We start from the raw sequence: 19,467 nt of genomic DNA, 5'->3' as shown, positions 1-19,467 counted from the left end.
TGTTTTTTGAGGTGGGAATATTTTTGTAAATCTCCTTTGGAATTTACCTGTATTTTGGTTTGGTCAACCTTTTTGTTTTGTCCATAGGATTCACTGTGTATGAGTTGGGGTCTTTGTGTGAGTGCTTTTGTCTTTTAATGGTGGGGAATGAAAAATGCAAAGATAAAAAAAAATGCTGCCACTGTGAGAGTAAAGGCACCATAGCAGATCAGGGCAGTCTATTTGATCATCACTGGGAGCAAAGCATAAGAAGGACCAGTTTTTACTGAGAACTGCAGGATCATGAGACTTGTAGTTGTAGATGGCAGCCATCTTGGCCATTACATCGCCTACTTTATAAAGACCATAACATTTTGTGGATCTTAAAATCCAATTATTAAAACTTTTGTTTTGTGATCAATGACATTGAGCTTTGTTGTATTCATTTATTTATCATTATGGTTTTTGGTTTATGTTTTTTTGTATCAGATGTTCATATTCCCAGAATACCCCTTTAAGGCACAATGGACCTGAAAGAGATGTCTGTTAAAAAAAACGGACTGCACATGGCTATTAATAGCTAATATTATATATGTTAATAGACCCTACTTATGTTGATTTATATGACGTTAAACCAAAGCATGCAATTTTATAATTATCATTATGTGATTATCTGGTTTAATTGAGGTCAATGGGTGATAAACTGAACAAAAAACATGGAGATATCTATTTTCCAATCAGTTTAGATTTGCTACATTTGTGAACTCTGCCTAAAAATGCATTGTCAGCTTTTTACAAAAGACATATATATTTGTTTGTTTATACTGTATAAGTATATTGCAATCAGTTATGATCATAATTAATTCAGATTTCTAAACCTTGAAAATATTGTCATTACTGACCAATTTAGCCAAATTTGGCTTCTTGTCACATTCTCAGCCATTGAACTATGTCTGCTAATTGCTATAAAATATATCTCATGGCCGTAGCTCTGCTTGTGAGTTTGCCTCTATTTCTCAGCAATAAATTCTCATCAAAGAGAAGCTCATACATTAATTATTATTCCTCATCTAAAAGAGACTGGTATCAGTATGAAATGAGCTGTACATCTGCCATGATCTTTCTCCCCCTGACAATAATGTGATGCATAATGTCTTGTAGGTCTCATTTAGAAGCCAGCACGGAGCACTGGAAGCGATTACATATCTCTCTGCAGGAGCTTCTTGCATGGCTGCAGCTGAAGAACGAGGAGCTGAAGCAGCAGGAGCCCATTGGTGGGGATGTTCCAAAAGTGCAAAGCCAGATTGACACACATCGGGTAGGAGGTTTTAGCACTTTCGTATGTGATTTAAAAAGACATTTCCCAGTGGGATATGTGTTTGAAACTATATATTCAGATGGAATAAGTTAATAAATATTATTAAATAATATAATGATCAAATTTGATAAAGTATCCATAATTAGCAATCTATCCTTACAAGAGTTACACACTAGATTCTTTACTATCCACAACTTATCACCAGGTTTTAGCCACTGTCACCAGGAGACTCATTTTGAGAACTCCACTAGTTCCCACAGAGCATAGTACATACACTGCCAAAGAGTTTTTATATAAAAAAGATGTGTTCTGTGACTAGACACTTGTCCCCTGGGATTGGCTATAGATGAGCTAGGGGCGTCGGTAAGCCAGGTAATGGGCATTTTCATATATTTGAAAAGGACACATGGAGGTGTGGTTTGAAACTGCTCCTCCATAGCCACTCCCAGAGGACAAGTGCCTAGTCACAGAGCACATGGCAATGAAAGGTACTACATAACATATCTTTTTTTCTGTAAAACCTATTTTTTATACAAAACCTTTTTGGCAGTGTATGTACTATGCTCTGTGAGGACTAGGCGGTGCTAAAATGGGTCTCCTGGTGACAGGTCCCTGTTAACTAATAGCCCCTCAGGTATGACATTTTTTTTAATCCCCTCTTTTATGTGAAATTTAACTTATTTTTCTTTAAAAAAAAAACCTCCCCAAGAGTCATGTGACTCTTCTCATCCCATTTTCATGAGATGAGTCAAATTTAGTGATTGCAGGGGTAGTGTCATTTTTGTTCATATTTGTCTCATGTTAAAGATCGGAATCTTAGCTTTGAGATCGCATCAAGCTTTTGGTTCTGTGAGCTACAGAGGTGAACATACAAGCAGTTTAATAGGCAGGAACTGGATCTTTATCTGCCACTTGCATTCCCAACTATTACCACACACAGTCTGCCTGATGTAAGATGAGAACCTTATCTTTGATCTGATATGTTTCTAGGTACTATAGAACAATGTTTTTGGAAGTAAAGAGTATGATTTAACATAAAAAAGAAATTCTATAAAGGACATTTCATATCCTACCTGAGGGTGCTTGCAGTTTGGTGGGGAAAAATTTTGATGGTCTACTGCCACGTTTAGTGCCAGCCGATGAGCTGAATTAGAAATCACATTTCTTTATTAGTAAATTTTGGAGTTAAATGGTTGGGGGCGGAACTGTTCTGGATCCTAACTTACCTAAAAATGTATATCAGCTATAAGAGGCGTCTTTCACTTTGGAGAACTAATCTTGCCCCACAATACGCAAATATCCACTGTTTGAATCGGCACCATGGATGGTTATGAAAAACCAAACACATAAATTCCAGATGTCCCTTAAAGGGAACCTGTCACCAGGAGACCCATTTTTAGCACTCCCCCAGTCCCCACAGGGCATAGTACATACACTGCCAAAGTGTTTGTGTATTAAAAATTGGTTTTACAGAAAAAATATATGTTATACTGTACCTTTCATTAGCATCTGCTGTGTGACTAGGCAGTTGCCCTTTGGGAGGAGCTGGAAAGGAGCAGTTTCCCCCCACCCTTGGGGAACAGCTTCTCCATTTGACCTTTTCAAATATATAAAAACACCCATCACTGGGATTAGTGATGCCCCATGCTCCTCTACAGCCAATCCCAAGTGAGGGGAGTTATTCATATATTTGAAAAGGTCACATGTTTCCGAAAGGTGGGAGGGAACTGCTCCTTTCCAGTTCCTCCCAAAAGGCAACTGCCTAGTCACACAGCAGATGCTAATGAAAGGTACAATATAACATAACTTTTTTTCTGTAAAACCTATTTTTTATACAAAAACACTTTGGCAGTGTATGTACTATGCTCTGTGGGGACTAGGAGAGTGCTAAAAATGGGTCTCCTGGTGACAGGTTCCCTTTAAATATGACAGCAAATTTGTGAAAAGTGGCATTGTAGAGATTAATAATTTTATGACAGAACTCACACCTCACAACAGCTGCTTATAATTTGTATTTTTTGACACTTTGTCCCCCATATCCCCTAATCTTGGAAATGGGTGGAGGGTTAATAGATTTCTAATATGTCGGCTATGCACACATGACTTCTCATCCCCTGGCCAAAATCAGAGGCAATCTGATTCAGATCTTTGTGTTTAATCCAAAATACAGTGAATGTTAGGGCGTAACTTAACTTTGACTAAAACATGTACTTACCCCCCGGCACATTCCCGGGTACCAGTGCTGCTTCCAAGCAAACAGGGGCATGGAAGCCCACTGCATTCAGCTTCCAGCAGGCCAGAAGCTGAGTGCAGCGTGGCTTTGGTGACCTTGTTTAATTACATGGGGCACAGAGTGGAGAGATTGCAGTGCTGGACGCCAGATCCGTCCCTTCCCAGCCACCGAAGGTTTTTTTTTTATACCCTCGGGCAACACCTTTAACTCTTTACAGGCAGTCACTGGATACTCTTTATCTTATAATCTTCCCTTGAGTAATCAAGGGGAATACAATCTGTGTATGGAACGAGTTAATCTTTAGCCCGCTTTCCTTATTTCTCAGTTGAGTACTTCAGATGCACTGCTCACTGCAGGAGAAAGAAAGAGCAGAAAAATGTTGCAATGCTTTAATCACACTTTAATCTAATGAAATAACTTCATATTTTATTTTTCTGTATTAAGGATTGTGATACTGAACTAGGTATCAATATTAAATATTCACATTCTGGTATTCTGTTCCGCTGTGCAGTGTAGGAGTACTATGGGAAAAGTACTCTGGATAGATTTACAGCCCATGTGTGATGTTCACTGTTACAGAAACCTTTGGCCTTTTTATAACTGCAGTACTGACTTCATTTATAATGTAAGCCCTAACATTTAGATTTGCAGAACTGTAAATGTTAGGGCTTCTACATTTATTTTGAAGGTGGTTGACAAGAGAAGCTGTAGCATTCCAGCATTTTCTTACCTATCTCCGTCGCGCAGCAGCAATAAACAGTTAAATTCTTTTATGCTTGTGCTGTACATTCCACCACCTCCCATGACATTATATCATATTGATATCTGCCTGACCTAGGGACCAATCTGACCTAAATATGAGTGCATGCAGTGATCATGTGATGAGCATCTTCTGTAACCATAGACTAAAACAACGGGACTAAACATACTTTTCAATAGCCCTTACTGTTTTCTTCCACCGAGCAATGATCAATAAGAAGATTAAAATCTTTCCTAATACAGTGCTGTCTTCATCATGCCATGAGCTGTGAGAAGTTACTACACGAACAGATCCACAAAACAATGGATGTTTTTGTGTGAAGTCCCTGCTGTTAACAAGCAAAAAAAAGAAGAAATACTCTTAGGATATTGGCGTTTTGATTCAATCTTCAGAATTAGACATCACAGTGTGCACAGAACAGAGACTCAGTGCTCTGTATATCTTTCTGGCCATTATCGTAGGTTATTTCCTTTGTTGGGAGTAAAGGCCAGAACAAAATGATTGGCACTTTTCTTACTTGACACTACTGTAGCTGAAATAGTTTTTGGATAGGATTTATACTGATTATAGGTTCAGTGAAATTGCCTGTAACTCCAAGAAGGGGAATTGCAGGGATTTGAAATGCATTTTTTTTTTTTTTTGCAAAATGACACTGAAACACCTGTTATGGGTCATATTGTAAGTTTCTTCTCTGTCCACTGCGCAATTGACACTTGTTTGTACAAATTAACTACTTCTGTAGACAATTATTGGATAAGTATATATATATACATAATTCACAATACCAGAAATTTCTGTCTACAATCCTGTCCAAAGAAGATTTCAATAATTGCAGAAAAGTACTAGCCGATATTGCTTCAACTGCAGTATGTATGAATTTGGATACTGAAATCTGACATGAACTGATAGAAATCTATGCCTTTCCCTACATGAAGGCAGAAGATGAAGGTATGTGGTCAGTGTCATAAGGGCACTTACAGCTGTAGAGATTTTCCAAATCTCTTAAAGGAAACCTACCACCACAAATCTACCTATAAAGGTAGATCGGGTGGTAGGTGAATCAATGGGACGTGAGGATAGCCCTTTTAAGGGCTAATCCTCACGTCCCCGCACTGTTTTGTAAACTTTTATTACCCTAATATGTTAATTTACTTATGCGGCTACTGGGGCGTGGAGTAGCCGCATCTGAGGTTACACGAGGCGGCTACTCCACGCCCCGGTAGCCACTTTTCCCCTCCTACTCACCATGTTCGGCGCGCAGCTGCTCGTAGCTGCGCGCCCTCGTCCGACGATCCTGCCGTCTGCGCATGCGCAGAACAGCAGGCCCGCGCCTGCGCGGTCACTGCTCCGAAGCCGGGGCTGCACAGACGCGGGCCTGCTGTTCTGCGCATGCGCAGACGGCAGGATCGTCGGACGAGGGCGCGCAGCTACGAGCAGCTGCGCGCCGAACATGGTGAGTAGGAGGGGAAAAGTGGCTACCGGGGCGTGGAGTAGCCGCCTCGTGTAACCTCAGATGCGGCTACTCCACGCCCCAGTAGCCGCATAAGTAAATTAACATATTAGGGTAATAAAAGTTTACAAAACAGTGCGGGGACGTGAGGATTAGCCCTTAAAAGGGCTATCCTCACGTCCCATTGATTCACCTACCACCCGATCTACCTTTATTGGGTAGGTGCCCTTTAAAAAAGCAATAAATGTATTACATTATTCAAGAATATGAGAATATGACTTTTTTCCATGTTCTCTATGGGTCAATAACTGATCTAGTTTCAAGTCTGGGTCTGGAAAATCATATTGAATCCTTGAGGAATTTTATTTGGATTAATTCTTAAAAACATATTCCTTGCCCACTTGATCTGAATTAATCTGAATAAAATTCCTCTATGATTCAATATGATTTTCTGCTCGTACTGAGTGCATTACTCGAACAACCCGAGACCTGAAATGATATCACTTAGATCTAGCGTTGCAACTTGACACAGATGATCTCTCCTTTCTGAAGGCAGCAGCAGATGATGCCATTTTAAGGCTAAAAGTACAGTTGTGCCTACAACTTGCACAACTCAAGACAGAGAGAGCACCGTTTTACCTTCCATTTTAACCACTTATTAATATAATACTACACCTTCAGTGCGCTCTCCCTGTCCTTTTTCTCTTGCCCCCCTCTTTTCTCAAATAACTGATCTAGGTCATATGAATGTCATAAAGGAAACTCAAAACAATGCAGCAAATATGAGCAGAACTTTAAAAGTTATAGTTCTGCTTGGATAGATATATTATGGAGCAGAGAAAATATTGTGCAGAATTAAGCACATTTACCATATGCCGAGTGCTTTTAATAACAATTCTGCAAAGATCGGAACGTAATGTGAAAAACAGTTGTCTGAGCCCTTTTAGTAAATGACAGCGTAACCTCAAAGTTTCCGTCTGAAAGATCAAAACAATTTTGAGCTGTAAATGGAAAAATTAAACAATGAGCAGACTACTCTATACCAGTTATTATGTTTGTGGTAATTATATCCCAAATTTCACAATTACATTTGTGTCTTTTTTACATTTCATAAACAACCATAAACAATGAAAGTCTGTAGAATTGGCTGAGTGCCGTACTTATGTATAAAAACTATGAAGAGACAAATGGGACGAACAGGCCCATTAACCAGTCTGGAGCTGGAGTGACACTAAAGTAACATTTATGATTCCACATACTGCTGTAGGTTTGGTGAAAAAAAATTTGGTCCATGATAAAAACAGCCATAAGTGTATTTTTCAAATAATAAGATTTCTGAAAAGTGTTTCTTCAGGACATTGATGTATAGGGAACTAATGGCTGTAAGTATAGTTATGTTTATGTAATTTTGATTTAGATAAAAGACAATATTAGTGACAATAATCGTAGTTGGTTGTATACATTACATTTCCACTGATCTCGGTAAAAATGATGAGTACTGCATTGATGAAAAAAGCTCCGTTGATCATTTAGCCTTGGTGTGAGATATGGATGTACTGTACATAGCACCTGCAAGAGATATGTATGATTAGAGATATGATATTGAGATAGATAACAGTAGAAAAACTGGCGGGTGCCCCTAGCTTGCCCCTATTAATTTTTTACAGACTTAATGCCTATGAAGAACATAGACGATGCTCAGGTACTTCTTTGCGATACCAATGAGGGGCATAAATTTATGTCATGTTGTACCTACTTGTCTATGCCAGGTATTTTTTGTCATTCATTACCGTTTTTTAGACAAATATAGTGTGGTTGATACTCCATAAGTTTTGAATATTGCTGTGTTAAATTTTGGCTCATTACTGTTATTTTGTGGTCTCTATGTGGTTGGATCCATAGACTAATCTTCAAGCCTTACCTCTATTAAGCTACAACACAACATGTAAGACCAGAAGGCTCTCAATCAAGTGCTTCCAGGCCGGGCTCCAGCACCCGGCATACCTGGGCAAGTGCCGGGGCTCTTTACTTCCTGTGATTGAGCTGTGTCCTGCACCGTTTCTCCCCCACTCGGAAGCACACACAGCACACACAGCACAGGTAGAGGCTACAGAGCTGCCTGTGGTGCAGCACATTATGGGTTAAACCCTCCCCCATCACCTCTTCCCACGGATCTGCTTTTAATCCGGCAGCTCAGAGATCGGGACGAAGAGGAGGAGGAGGAGGAGAAGCATGAAGACTCCTCTGTGTGATGCCAGGGCTGCTGCAGACAGCACAGGGTGTGATGGTATGTGACATGTATGGATGTGTATGACTGATCCATATAGTGAGTTTATGGTATGTGTGATGATGTGTTTGCCTGCATGTGTATCTGTATCTGCTTGCATGTATCTGTCTGTCAGTGTGTGTGTGTTTGCCTCCATGCTTGTCTATCTTTATTCATGTCTCTGTAGCTGTATGCATGTCTCTGTCTGCCTGTATATATATGTCTTGCTGCATGTGTGGATGTATGAATGATAATAATCATCTCAAATGTACATGAGAAACAGAGAGGGTTCTGTGTAAGCAGATGTGTATTATGAGGTTCCGAAGCAGCTCAGGTGTGTATTATGAGGTTCCGCAGCAGCTCAGGTGTGTATTGTGAGGTTCCGCAGCAGCTCACGTGTGTATTATGAGGTTCTGCAGCAGCTCAGGTGTATATTATGAGGTTCTGCAGCAGCTCAGGTGTGTATTATGAGGTTCCGCAGCAGCTCACGTGTGTATTATGAGGTTCCGCAGCAGCTCAGGTGTGTATTATGAGGTTCCGCAGCAGCTCAGGTGTGTATATGAGGTTCTGCTGCAGCTGAAGTGTGTATTATGAGGTTCTGCAGCAGCTGAGTTGAAGTTTCAGTTTTATTACTTGGCAGAGTGGAGGGGCACACATTTTTATGTTCGCCCTGTTGGTTAAACGACCTCAAAACTGCCCTGACATAACACAGCTGTTTGGGATCATAAACTGGGGAATATTTCAGGGAACAGGAGACAGTTTTTTAGTTTTTTAATTTTTTATGCTGGCATGTGAGTTCACTGCAAAGGGGCCCACTGAGGCACTGTCGCCTAGGGGCCTACTGAAACCTGGAGCCGGCCCTGAGTGCTTCCATCACACACTTTAGTAGTTTTGGGAAGTGTGGACTGCCTTCAGGACTACAGTAGGTTTTATAACAAGGGTGGTTTACCACACATCATGAATGCTGCAAACAGGCTTCTATTGCATAGCTGCATGTATCTTCAGGCTTTATTTGAAGTTTTGTTTAATATAGGTACATAGTGGGATTAAAAAAGCCCTCTGGATCATTGGATGAAAATTCTACAGTAAATTTTGACCTTTATCCTTTAATATTGTGCCTGCTCTTCTCACTTTACTGGTGCCAGCCACATCATCCTCAGTCAAATATTTTGTACAATGATCATTAGGCTCAGGATACAAACAAAACTAAATGGCATACTCTACATTGGGGGATCATTAGGAATCCAAGCATAAGTTATATCTAAACTCCGAACAACCAGGCTCTTTTTCATTTCTATTTTTTACTCCCCACCTTTAAAAATCTATAACTTTTTTATATTTTGTTTACTGCGTAAAAAATTGCAATTCACAGTGACAGTATTGGGAAATGGGAAAAAAATTATAATGCAGTGAAATTGGTGAAAAATTACATTTGCACCATTTTCATGTGAGTATCATAGTAACATTGTTTTACGGTTGAAAAAAGACATTTGTCCATCAAGTTCAACCAAGGAAGGGATTGCATGAGGAAGGGATTTAGGGGAAACAATTCTATATAACATAACCATCAATGTTATTTAGGTGTAAAAAAGCTTCAATAGAAACTGGGATTCCCAGCTAGAAAGACCAAAGGCTGGCATGGAGACAGATCATCTGTCACAGGGACTGATGATCTAAGGCAAAATGGTGGCTCAGGGTATAACTTGTGGGTGTTTTCTGCAGTTAGCAGCAAACACCCATGTTGTATGGAGAGGGCTCAGTCTTTGAGCCCTCTCCATACACCTGTAGCTGATATGTGATGTTCGAATCTGTCACACATCGGTAAGGTCTTGTCTCCAGTAATTGTGCTTCTCAAAATCAATAGAAATAAGAACTACACTATCACAGATACACTTCAAGCCTTTAGTAAAGAAGCAAAGTTGAAAGAGGTTGGAGGTTACTTAGAAATACATTGTTTTTTGACAGCGGTATATCTAATGAAATACGGTATATACATCACTATATACTTATTTTGTGCAATGGGATATGCATTAAACTAGTTTTGCAACAAAAAAAAGTATTTTATATCTTGTGAATATGAATAATACACTAGTTATTATATAAAGAGAGCATTACTTTGCTTTACATCTCCATATCTGAAAAGATCATTGGTGTTGCAAATAATTTAAGACTTAGACTAAAGGAAAGAAAGATTTCGTAAGAGGGTGGAAAAAGGTTGAACGAAAATGATGAATTATACCTCTATAATATATGGGAAAGCCAGCATTTTCATGCTGTTTTGCTGATCTTCGGGCTCCCTGCAGATAGGATACCGATCTCTCTGAATCATTGTGCCTCAGGCAAAGCTGGAGTGTAGCAAATAAACTGCACAAAGCAGTAGCACACAGCTCCCTCCATTTGGCTGCCCCGAAGCCTCCAGCTAGTCCACGGAGTAATTATAAATGCTCCCAGTTAGAAGAGAAACCTCTAAACAGTCGACACATCTTAGTTTTGTTGCATTATACCTCTATTGGCATCTAATTGCTGCTTTTTCAAATCCCTATGTAAATATTCTATGCCATACAGTAAAATAACAATGTTCTAATCTTTATATGTTAACAAAAAAGATTTCTGCGACATCTGTGTATTATGAGCATTCAATTTCATCATAAAATTAACATCTATTTTAAAAGAACCTGATGAAAGCTAATGTTATTGACTTGTAGAACTAGTAAAATCTTTTTTTATGTAGGAAATCTCCTGATGTTTAAACATGCCTTTGTATATATAGTTTTCTAGGATGGTATGAGGAAAACCACGGCTCTTTAAGCTCCCTTGACATCAAGCATGACTTTCAAGAAGCCTTATAATATGAAACCCAACCAGTATATCTATTCCAGAAGATACAGTCTCCCGACTGTAGACCGCACTGTTTCGACCTGGTTGGGTCTCTTCAGTACGTAGTCAGGCATTGCAAGTGGTATTTTAAATACTAAGATGAATAAAGAAGAGCTTGCATTATAAGACTGTGTCACTAGAGTAGTCCACAAGCAAAGCAAAAGGCAGAACTTGTGACGGGGACATGTGTAGGCTATAAATGGATCCCAAATCTTTGAATGTAGGGACATAGGGTTTAATTAGCAGAGTGTATCAGAAGTTTGGTCTAGCCCTAGTCCATTGCAATATGAGGACTATTAAGCTGCTGCAGATTCTACTCATATAAAGGCCCATTGAAAACAAAATTGCAGGGTGAAAACTGTGGTAAAGACATGGAAGAAACCATCTGGGTAAAACAACTTCCTGCCTGTATAGAAGGATGAAAACAAGATTGCTGTAGATTACAATAGTTACACAAGCATAGCATTTCCATACGGAATTTTATTTTCCTCTGGAACAACACTGCGGACTAATATGTTTCTATATTGGGATCAGTTGGGTAGGTATAGACTACAATGCAGGGGATGAAATATCAGGGTAATAGATAGGACATTATTGCTGCTCCCTAATGGCCAATTAAAAAGTAATCCAGCAATTAATTATTATTTTAAGAAGAAAACACCCTTTTTAATGTAATACCAATAATTTATCAGAAAATCGGTGTATTTTACCATTTAAGCTCCTGGTTTTATACAGTCATTGCATTTAATACTACCACAATTAATGCTATTTTTACACTATTGAGCATTACTTAATTTAGACTGCTACGTTGCGTGAAAACAATGATAAAGAGCTAGTTTACCGTACTAAAAGACCTATTCAATATACATTATTAAAGCACTGGACAGAATGCCATTATAGCTCCAGTACATATGACAAATAGAAAGACTTAAATAAAGTAGTTTACTTGTTCATTTGTCAGCTCATATATTATGCATGTTCGATTTTCTCAGCAGGGCCTGCAAACTGTGGGAGAAGTTCAAGAATTCAATAAAATTAGCTTAGAATCGTTAGCTGTAAATTAGACATTCATTTAGGCTAATTCTGTTATCAATGTTGGTCGGCCTCCCCTTGGCATGGTTTTGTCAGAGCTCATTTGATAAATTCATTTTATTTCCTGGGAGATAAAAAATGTCTAAAAAATTCATTTTTGGAGTTAAATGCCAGCTACTCAGCCTCTTATTCCAACGATAGAAAATACTCATTTCAAGAGCTGAGAGGAAGCTAATGAATCCCTAGTGAAATAATATCTTTTGTTCGAGGGTGGTGCAATTAAAAAGAAGCTTTCTGTTACTTTCATCACTTCCCTCTGCATAGATTATTGAAAGTTCTCTTTTATTCTGAATACTGATATTTTTAATGCAAAAGAACATTTTGATGATAGGAATCTAATATTAAATCCAAGGAAAAGAAATAGGAGCAATGGAGATTTTTTGAGCTACTAACAGGGTCAAACTTTACCAGGACTTTTTCTGTATTTTATTATTGATTTTATTATTGAAAGGTTGCATAAACAGGAAGTCTGCAAGTTTACGTTCAAAATAGGTGATTTAGAATTGCTCTTAAATTTGTATGTAAGTTGGAACAGATATATTGTAATTCCAGAGAGTTCCTGTAACAATTGGATTTTCAAAATTTTGGGAGGGCAAGGGAACAAGGGCTATCAATAAAGTTTCATTGTAGACAACTAGGATAACTTTTACAGTTCATCATTGCAGCCTGGGTAAAATACACATCCACAGAGCCTCACCAGAGGTCACAGTGGCCACAGAGGTCTGTCTGTAACTAGGAGTCTTCTGTAAGCCTGTTGTTCTTCAAGGGGTTTTCTGAAAATAAGAACATCTGATACAAAAACCCATATGGCTAGAAATAAATGAATACAACAACACTAAATGTGTTTAATCACAAAAACAAGCTTAAATAGTTTGCTTTTATGAGTAACAACATTTTATGGGCTTACTAAAGTAGGCAAAGTTTTCTCCAAGATGGCCACCACAGGATATCCCTCAGTTCTCAGTGACACTCTCAAGCTCTAATCCCTGTGGTGATCTAACAGACTGTCCTGCTCTGTTACCATATTAATGATGTGTAACTGCCGTCACTGCACATTACCTCTCTGAGATGACGTCTCACCACAACATTGGCCATACTGGATGTGTTACATACTTTACTGGTGTACCATGCTGATACATCTCATGTGCTGATTGCCTGCATGTACATACATAATCATCCAGCCCCCTCCATGTAAAAAAAAAACTTCTCTCCCCTCCAACATACAGTCCCTTACAAGCAAAAACACATTCTCCTCCCTTAAAAGGTTCTGTCTGGCACTTGGCATGGCTTCTTTTTCCACAAAGAGCTTCACACCTGGCTACAGGGGCTTCACAGCACAAACTGTAGAAAAATGTAGCTGAGCTGCAATACCATGTATTAAATACCATGTATGTGATTACAGAATGGTGCTGGCAAAAATTATCAGGGGCTCATGGGTTGTCCAAAGAAAGGAGAAAGCCTCCTAGCCGGAGACCTGAGGAGAGAATAACACGGTGGGCAAGAGATTATTTCTGGAAGTCCCTGGCTATTCTCGATAAAGTAGACACATTTTAAAACCTTTATTCTTTATGAATTGTTTTTAGACCTGAGGAAGCACCCAGAGCGAGGTGCAAAATGCGTAATCTTTTATTGTACACTTTCAAATTAATGGATTCCTTTGTGACAAACCACAATGTGCCAGCGCCATTCTGTAAATGTATACATTTCCTTATGGTGGTACGTAATCTGACATACCCCTATCCATTGTATTGACATTATATACCCCAGAGGCCATTGGCAACTCTAGGCTGTGGTAACATACCCCTAAAAGCTTTTAACCAGAGTTGTGCCTGAACCCAACACAACTACTAAAGGTTAGTTTAATACCTTTATATTCAATTTATTCCAGCACCAATAAGGATAACCTTGCGCTAGGAAGCGCTAGTGTCTCTGAATTTTCTTTTCTTTCAAGTCTACAAAATCATACCAGTACTAGTTAATACTATATGATATATGTACATACAAATAGAAGTAAAATAAAATGAACCAGAGGCTACCCTTCTCTACTATTGAGGGAATACGTAAACTTATAATTGTGGCGTGTGCAATACCATGGGTGAAAAGCTGTCATAAAATGAGTACATTAGTACTCAGTAGTATTTTAATATTGACTACTCTTTCAAGGGTAACACCATTTAGGTTACCAGCATGCAGTATCTAAATACACTACCAACCTCACCATACCTCTGACAGATGCCCGTACAGGGCAGAGGAATATACTGAAAGCAGTTGTGCTTTAGGAACACAATTTCATGGCTTTCTTTTACAACAGAAGCCATGATACTGGTAGAAACACAGTCTTAGGCTACATTCACACACATGTATGGGGGACGTATATATGGCCGACGTATATACGGCCGATATACGTCCCCCATACACTTCTATGGGTTCACGGAGCGGTACGGTGCAATTTTTAGCACCCCTTTCCTTACATTTGCCTTGCCTGCTTTTTCCCTAGCTTTATAAGTTCATGGGAAAAGCAATGGTAGAGACATCTCACACACATTGTAATCCAATTTTTTCATCCAAATTCAATGTACAGTATATGGAAGTGGTGGCGAACCTATGGCACGGGTGCCAGAGGCAGCACTCCGAGCCCTTTCTGTGGGCACCTGGGCCATCACCCTAGCACACCAGGCAGGACTCAAAGAACTTTCCTGCAGTTCCAAGCAACTTGGAAGCAAAGATGCTGCTTTCAGTGATATTTTAAAGTGACTTACTTGGCTACTTGGGACTGTAGGAAGAGGGAGAATGTGTGGACAGGGCCTAATTATCTTTGGAGGACCTCCTGCTGGCCCCATGGTTCTCTGTGTACAGAGGGACACTGGAAAAAAGCTACAATGATGGGATTTCTTCCCTCCTTCTTTCTACTGTGTTGGCATCCTCAGGAGGCCAGTATGATTGAACATTTTTGAAGATCAGGCAGCAATAAGTTACTGCTTTAATTTTTGCTTGGCACCTCACGATAAATGAGGGTTTGGGGTTGCAGTTTGGGTACTCGGTCGCTAAAAGGTTCGCCATCACTGGTATATGGTGTTACTTTTATAAATAAAGACAAATACACTATAATAATAATAATAATATTATGTCCTTTAAGTGACTTTAAATAGCAATACCCAAAATGAATTAACATGAATTTATTCAAAAGAAAATTGTTACAAGCCGGCTCATTGAAAAACTTTTATGAGGTCCTCACTGGTCTTAGTTTACTTTGCTTCAGTGATAATGTGTAAGGTTATTGTGTGGTGTAGATCTCTGCTGTAGTCTCCGCTGTTTTCCGTCGTAGAAGGGCCTTTCAAAATGCCTTGTCTACCAGAAAACTTTTGAAACAAAGATTGTCACCCTACATACATGGATAATTGAATACACTGTACTGCTCACATGGAGAGCTCTGTCAATGGGTTTGAAGAGTATGGTTGCTCATTCATTCCACTATTCTGATAATACCATTAAGGGTTCTTCCGTACAGATGCTTCACACATACACATCTAGTATTTTCTTGTAGACATCTAGTATTTACCTGTAACGTCATTCAATTCAGCTAGAGAAATAAACTGTTCTGATCCTATTTCTTTGTTACAGGCCTTCAAGAGGGAGGTAAAATCCAAGGAACCTGTTATCATGAGTGCTCTTGAAACCGTGCATATATTTCTAGCAGATCATCCCTTTGACGGACTGGAGAAACTGTACCATGATCCGAGAGGTAATTGAATTTAACACAGACTTGTAATCACATATTGATGAAGGGATCATGATGTCTTAGAATTTCATGAATTTTCACAACTTCCATCTCTTTAAATGTAAAGTGATGGCTTAAAACTCACCAGGTACATAAATAAGTATGTAGCTCATCTCCTTAAATTGAACTTGCTGTCTGTCAACTTGTGTTTTTTTGTCCAGCAGCATGTTTATAATTTTAATGTCTGTTTTGGTCAAGACCTAAAATGAACTTATGTTGTCCGCCGAGCAATTCATAAAAAATAACAGCGTTGACCTCTGCTCCAAACAGTTGCCCCTCAAAAGCCCCATTCTCCCTATGCACTGTTATGTGGAGTGGAAGATTTAGTGAGACACAGCTTCAGTTAAAATTTATTGCTCATCTTTTTCACAAAGGCAGTATATATTTCATTTTCAGGTTTAGTGAACGTCCTTTCAGGTTAAAATAAGTCTTCCATTAGAATCTCTATTTTCTAATAACTTCTGAATATGAGAAATTAGTTTCATGACATGCAAAGAAATATAGTGAAAGCCATAGTTTTAAAGCGGATTTTCTGAAATTGTATTCTACCATGTGTAATTTACACTATTGATATCACCAAACCTTCTTCTATATCTGCTATTGTCTTGGATCATGTTCTGCATTTAAAAATTCATTTCAAGGAGGTCAAATAGAAATAACAATGCTTTTACAGTGACCTGATTTACAGTAGAAAAGTGGGACAAAAATAGTGCCAGAAGACAGCTTCTCATAAAAACAGGCATAGTGTTTCCTCATTAACGTTGCAAGCATAATATCCCCATAATAACTGCAGGTAAAGTGCTATTCTATTGCTTAAAAGGAAAAATTAATACAGTGCTGATTTGTATCAATGGATTGTCTTTTCATCCAGGACACTAAAGGTCCTCAAAAGCAAGAAGAATGCCATGTAATTGCACTTAAAAGTAGCAAGAAGACTTGTGTCTAGGGCAAAGCAAAAATTACTATAGGTTGTCAGATGTGTGTCTATTGAGTGTGGCTCTGGATGTGTCCCTGGTACAGAACAGAGAATGAGCCAAAATACATGTCAAGAGTAAAACCATGAATTTATTTTTTTCATTATAATGCATTAAAAGAAAGGAACTTTACCAACAAAATCAAGACTGGCAAACCAGGGACACTTACTGTCCCAGGCACTGTGACTGTAGCTATCTTCTTATATTTGTTATCCATGGCCTCCTGTCTTCTAAACTAAACGTTTAAAAGTATGCTAATGAGCCTGGGGGGCTACCATAGCCTCTTTGTGATGTAGCTTTACAGATTGCAACACTGTCTACCCTTCCCCCCAGCTCCCTCAGCACTTGCTCAGCAAAGCAGGAACTGACTACTGCAGAAGTGCTGAGGGAGCAGGGGACAACTCCAGCCTTTTTATTATTTAGTCCTTGTGACAATTGGATTTAAAACATTTTGGGTTGACAAGGGAACAAGGATTAATAATAAAGCTATATTGCAGACACCTTACAGTTGACCATTACAACCTTGGACTAAAGTTCAGTAAACTACCAGCATACAGAGAACATAAACAGAGGTAACAGCGCGCAGATAGATCCATTTGTAACTAGGGGCAATCTTTAAGTCAGTTGTCCTTCAAGGGGTATTCCCTCAAATACAAGATTCTTAAATATACTTAGGATAACAAAATAACACTTTCTATAATTTAGTGTTATTAACAAAATACAGCATTTCGCAGATATAATTCTGACTTGTCTCTATCAGTCCTGGTGTACATAATTTTGGCTGTCCCAGGATCCGACCGTAAATCTTCTGACTTTAGGGTTGGGCAGGACAGATACTTCTCATTCAAGACAAGCTCACATATAAACACAGACTCCTACATTTCCTGCTGTCAATCATCAACATGAGGAGATTAAAATAAGATCTTTATATCAGGGGAAAGAGCCATGCAGCAGAGCTGACTGTATGTGTGATATAGCTAATAGTAAAATAGTTAATAGTGCTGGAGAGTGTCATGTGTGTTATATGCATGTCATGGATCTCATCATCTCTTATCCCTGATCTGTCTCATCTGTCTTTTTCTATGTGTCAGATACTAGGGAATGTTCAGAAGCTAAATAAAAGTGTAGATATACCTGTAACCTGATAATGTAGCAAGATTGTGAGCACATAGGGACCATAATGGGCAAACTCTGAGAGTCCCACTCACACTCTGGAATCTTACACTGACCTTCACTGCATTATAGGAGCTAAAACAGCAATAAAACTGAGTAGAATTGTAAATTAAGGGGGTAAAAATGATGTTTATTGTGTAAACATCACTATGGGATTAAAATTTGAGAACTTTCTTTCATGGGCAAGCCCGTTTAAGTTGGGGATTTCCAGTATATGTCTTAATTGGTTCTCCAGTGTCATAACAAAACTAACCTACATCACTTCGCTTCAGGCATCCCTGAACTAGACCTTCCCTGGTGTTCTTAGTTAATGGTATAAGCCAGGAGACTCTGTACTACTGCAGTTAATCAGTAGCCATGCAGTGACATTCCAGACACACATGTGGAAACTTATCACTGTGTTGCTTGTTTTCTTGTACTACTTTGGAGATGTTTTTGTCTCAGCTGAAAAAAACCCTGCAAAATATAGTACAAGGAACCAGACAAGGCAGTGAAAAATTCCCCCGACTGGCTTAATGACCAGTGTCTAAATAACATAATGGCTGCTTTTTAGTCATTGCTGTACCAAACTTCCCAACTCATTATAGAGACTGGTCCAGGTGCAGCACTGGATCACCTGGAGGAGAACCAGTTAGGCATGTGCCCTTGTAGCCACCAGTGCCATTTCTGCAATCAGAGTTCCCATTGAAAGTTAAATAGTTACTAGTTACATTTACCTGCCCCTGCTCTAATATATCATATAAAAAATAATAATATTACTTTTTATTTTTCAATAAGCATTGTATATTGGGAAAACACATGAAATAATTCTAGGGGGTGTACACATAGTTATGGCTTCCTAGGAATTCTAGGATAGAAACTAATAATTAGTCTTGAGTAGACCCCAACCGTAAAGTTCAATCAGAAGTTTCACCACCTACTCCCCTAAACCCCCCAACCGGTAACACCGATTGTGGGGGTTCTCGGTTCAGGTAGCCAAAGCTGGACCCAAACAGAATATTCAAGTTAATTGGTTCTGCTTATTACCACTAATAATATCTCAAGAACTATGTAATTTTTGTGTTTTTTTTCTTTTTTTTGTTTTTATGTCCAATACAGTTCACATTGGTGCAAGACCTGAACTTTGTGACTGTTATGTACTTCATGAATTGTGAGATCCATTAAAACCAATTTGTCATCTAAGAAGCCAAATAACTATAAGCAAAACCTTGTGCACAACCATGTTTCTATAACTGCTTTGAAGATTATTTGGCTCAGACTCCATATAAAAGAGAACACGGCAATGTGTCAAGGCATTTTCAATGCCCCATCATAGATTTGCACAGACTAAAAATGGTAAAACCTCCTCATATCGTTCTGCCAACAAGATGTAATTAATTGTTGACACCAATGATTTTCAGGGGAAAAAAATGTGCAACACTGTGTTGGCAGGTGTTTAGCAGCAATATGCCAATATCTCAGAACATTTTCTAGCATATGTTCAGAAACTTTGTGACTTCATGCAATATGAATAGCTTCACACAGTGCTTACCACCCATCCATTATGTATCCATTATGTCACAAACAA

The 19,467-nt window shown here is 38.8% G+C and overlaps 1 protein-coding gene across 15 annotated transcripts in view; it reads left to right on the top strand.

The window, feature by feature from the left end:
- Window positions 1-19,467, top strand: part of DMD (dystrophin) — a 1,566,296-nt gene that overhangs the window by 1,204,640 nt on the left and 342,189 nt on the right. For all 15 annotated transcript variants that reach the window (XR_011853162.1, XR_011853161.1, XM_072135922.1 and 12 more), the window contains 2 exons: window positions 1,141-1,297; window positions 15,597-15,717. Coding sequence is in view for 13 of the 15 variants with exons in the window: in XM_072135922.1 (XP_071992023.1) it covers window positions 1,141-1,297; window positions 15,597-15,717 (278 nt within the window). In the remaining 2 variants the exon portion in view is untranslated. The remainder of the gene's footprint in view (window positions 1-1,140; window positions 1,298-15,596; window positions 15,718-19,467) is intronic.

The sequence above is a fragment of the Engystomops pustulosus genome, chromosome 2, assembly GCF_040894005.1.
Source record: "Engystomops pustulosus chromosome 2, aEngPut4.maternal, whole genome shotgun sequence".
Lineage (NCBI taxonomy): Eukaryota > Metazoa > Chordata > Amphibia > Anura > Leptodactylidae > Engystomops > Engystomops pustulosus.
The sequence above is the reverse complement of the archived record's forward strand: the minus strand, read 5'-3'. Positions and strand labels throughout refer to the sequence as shown.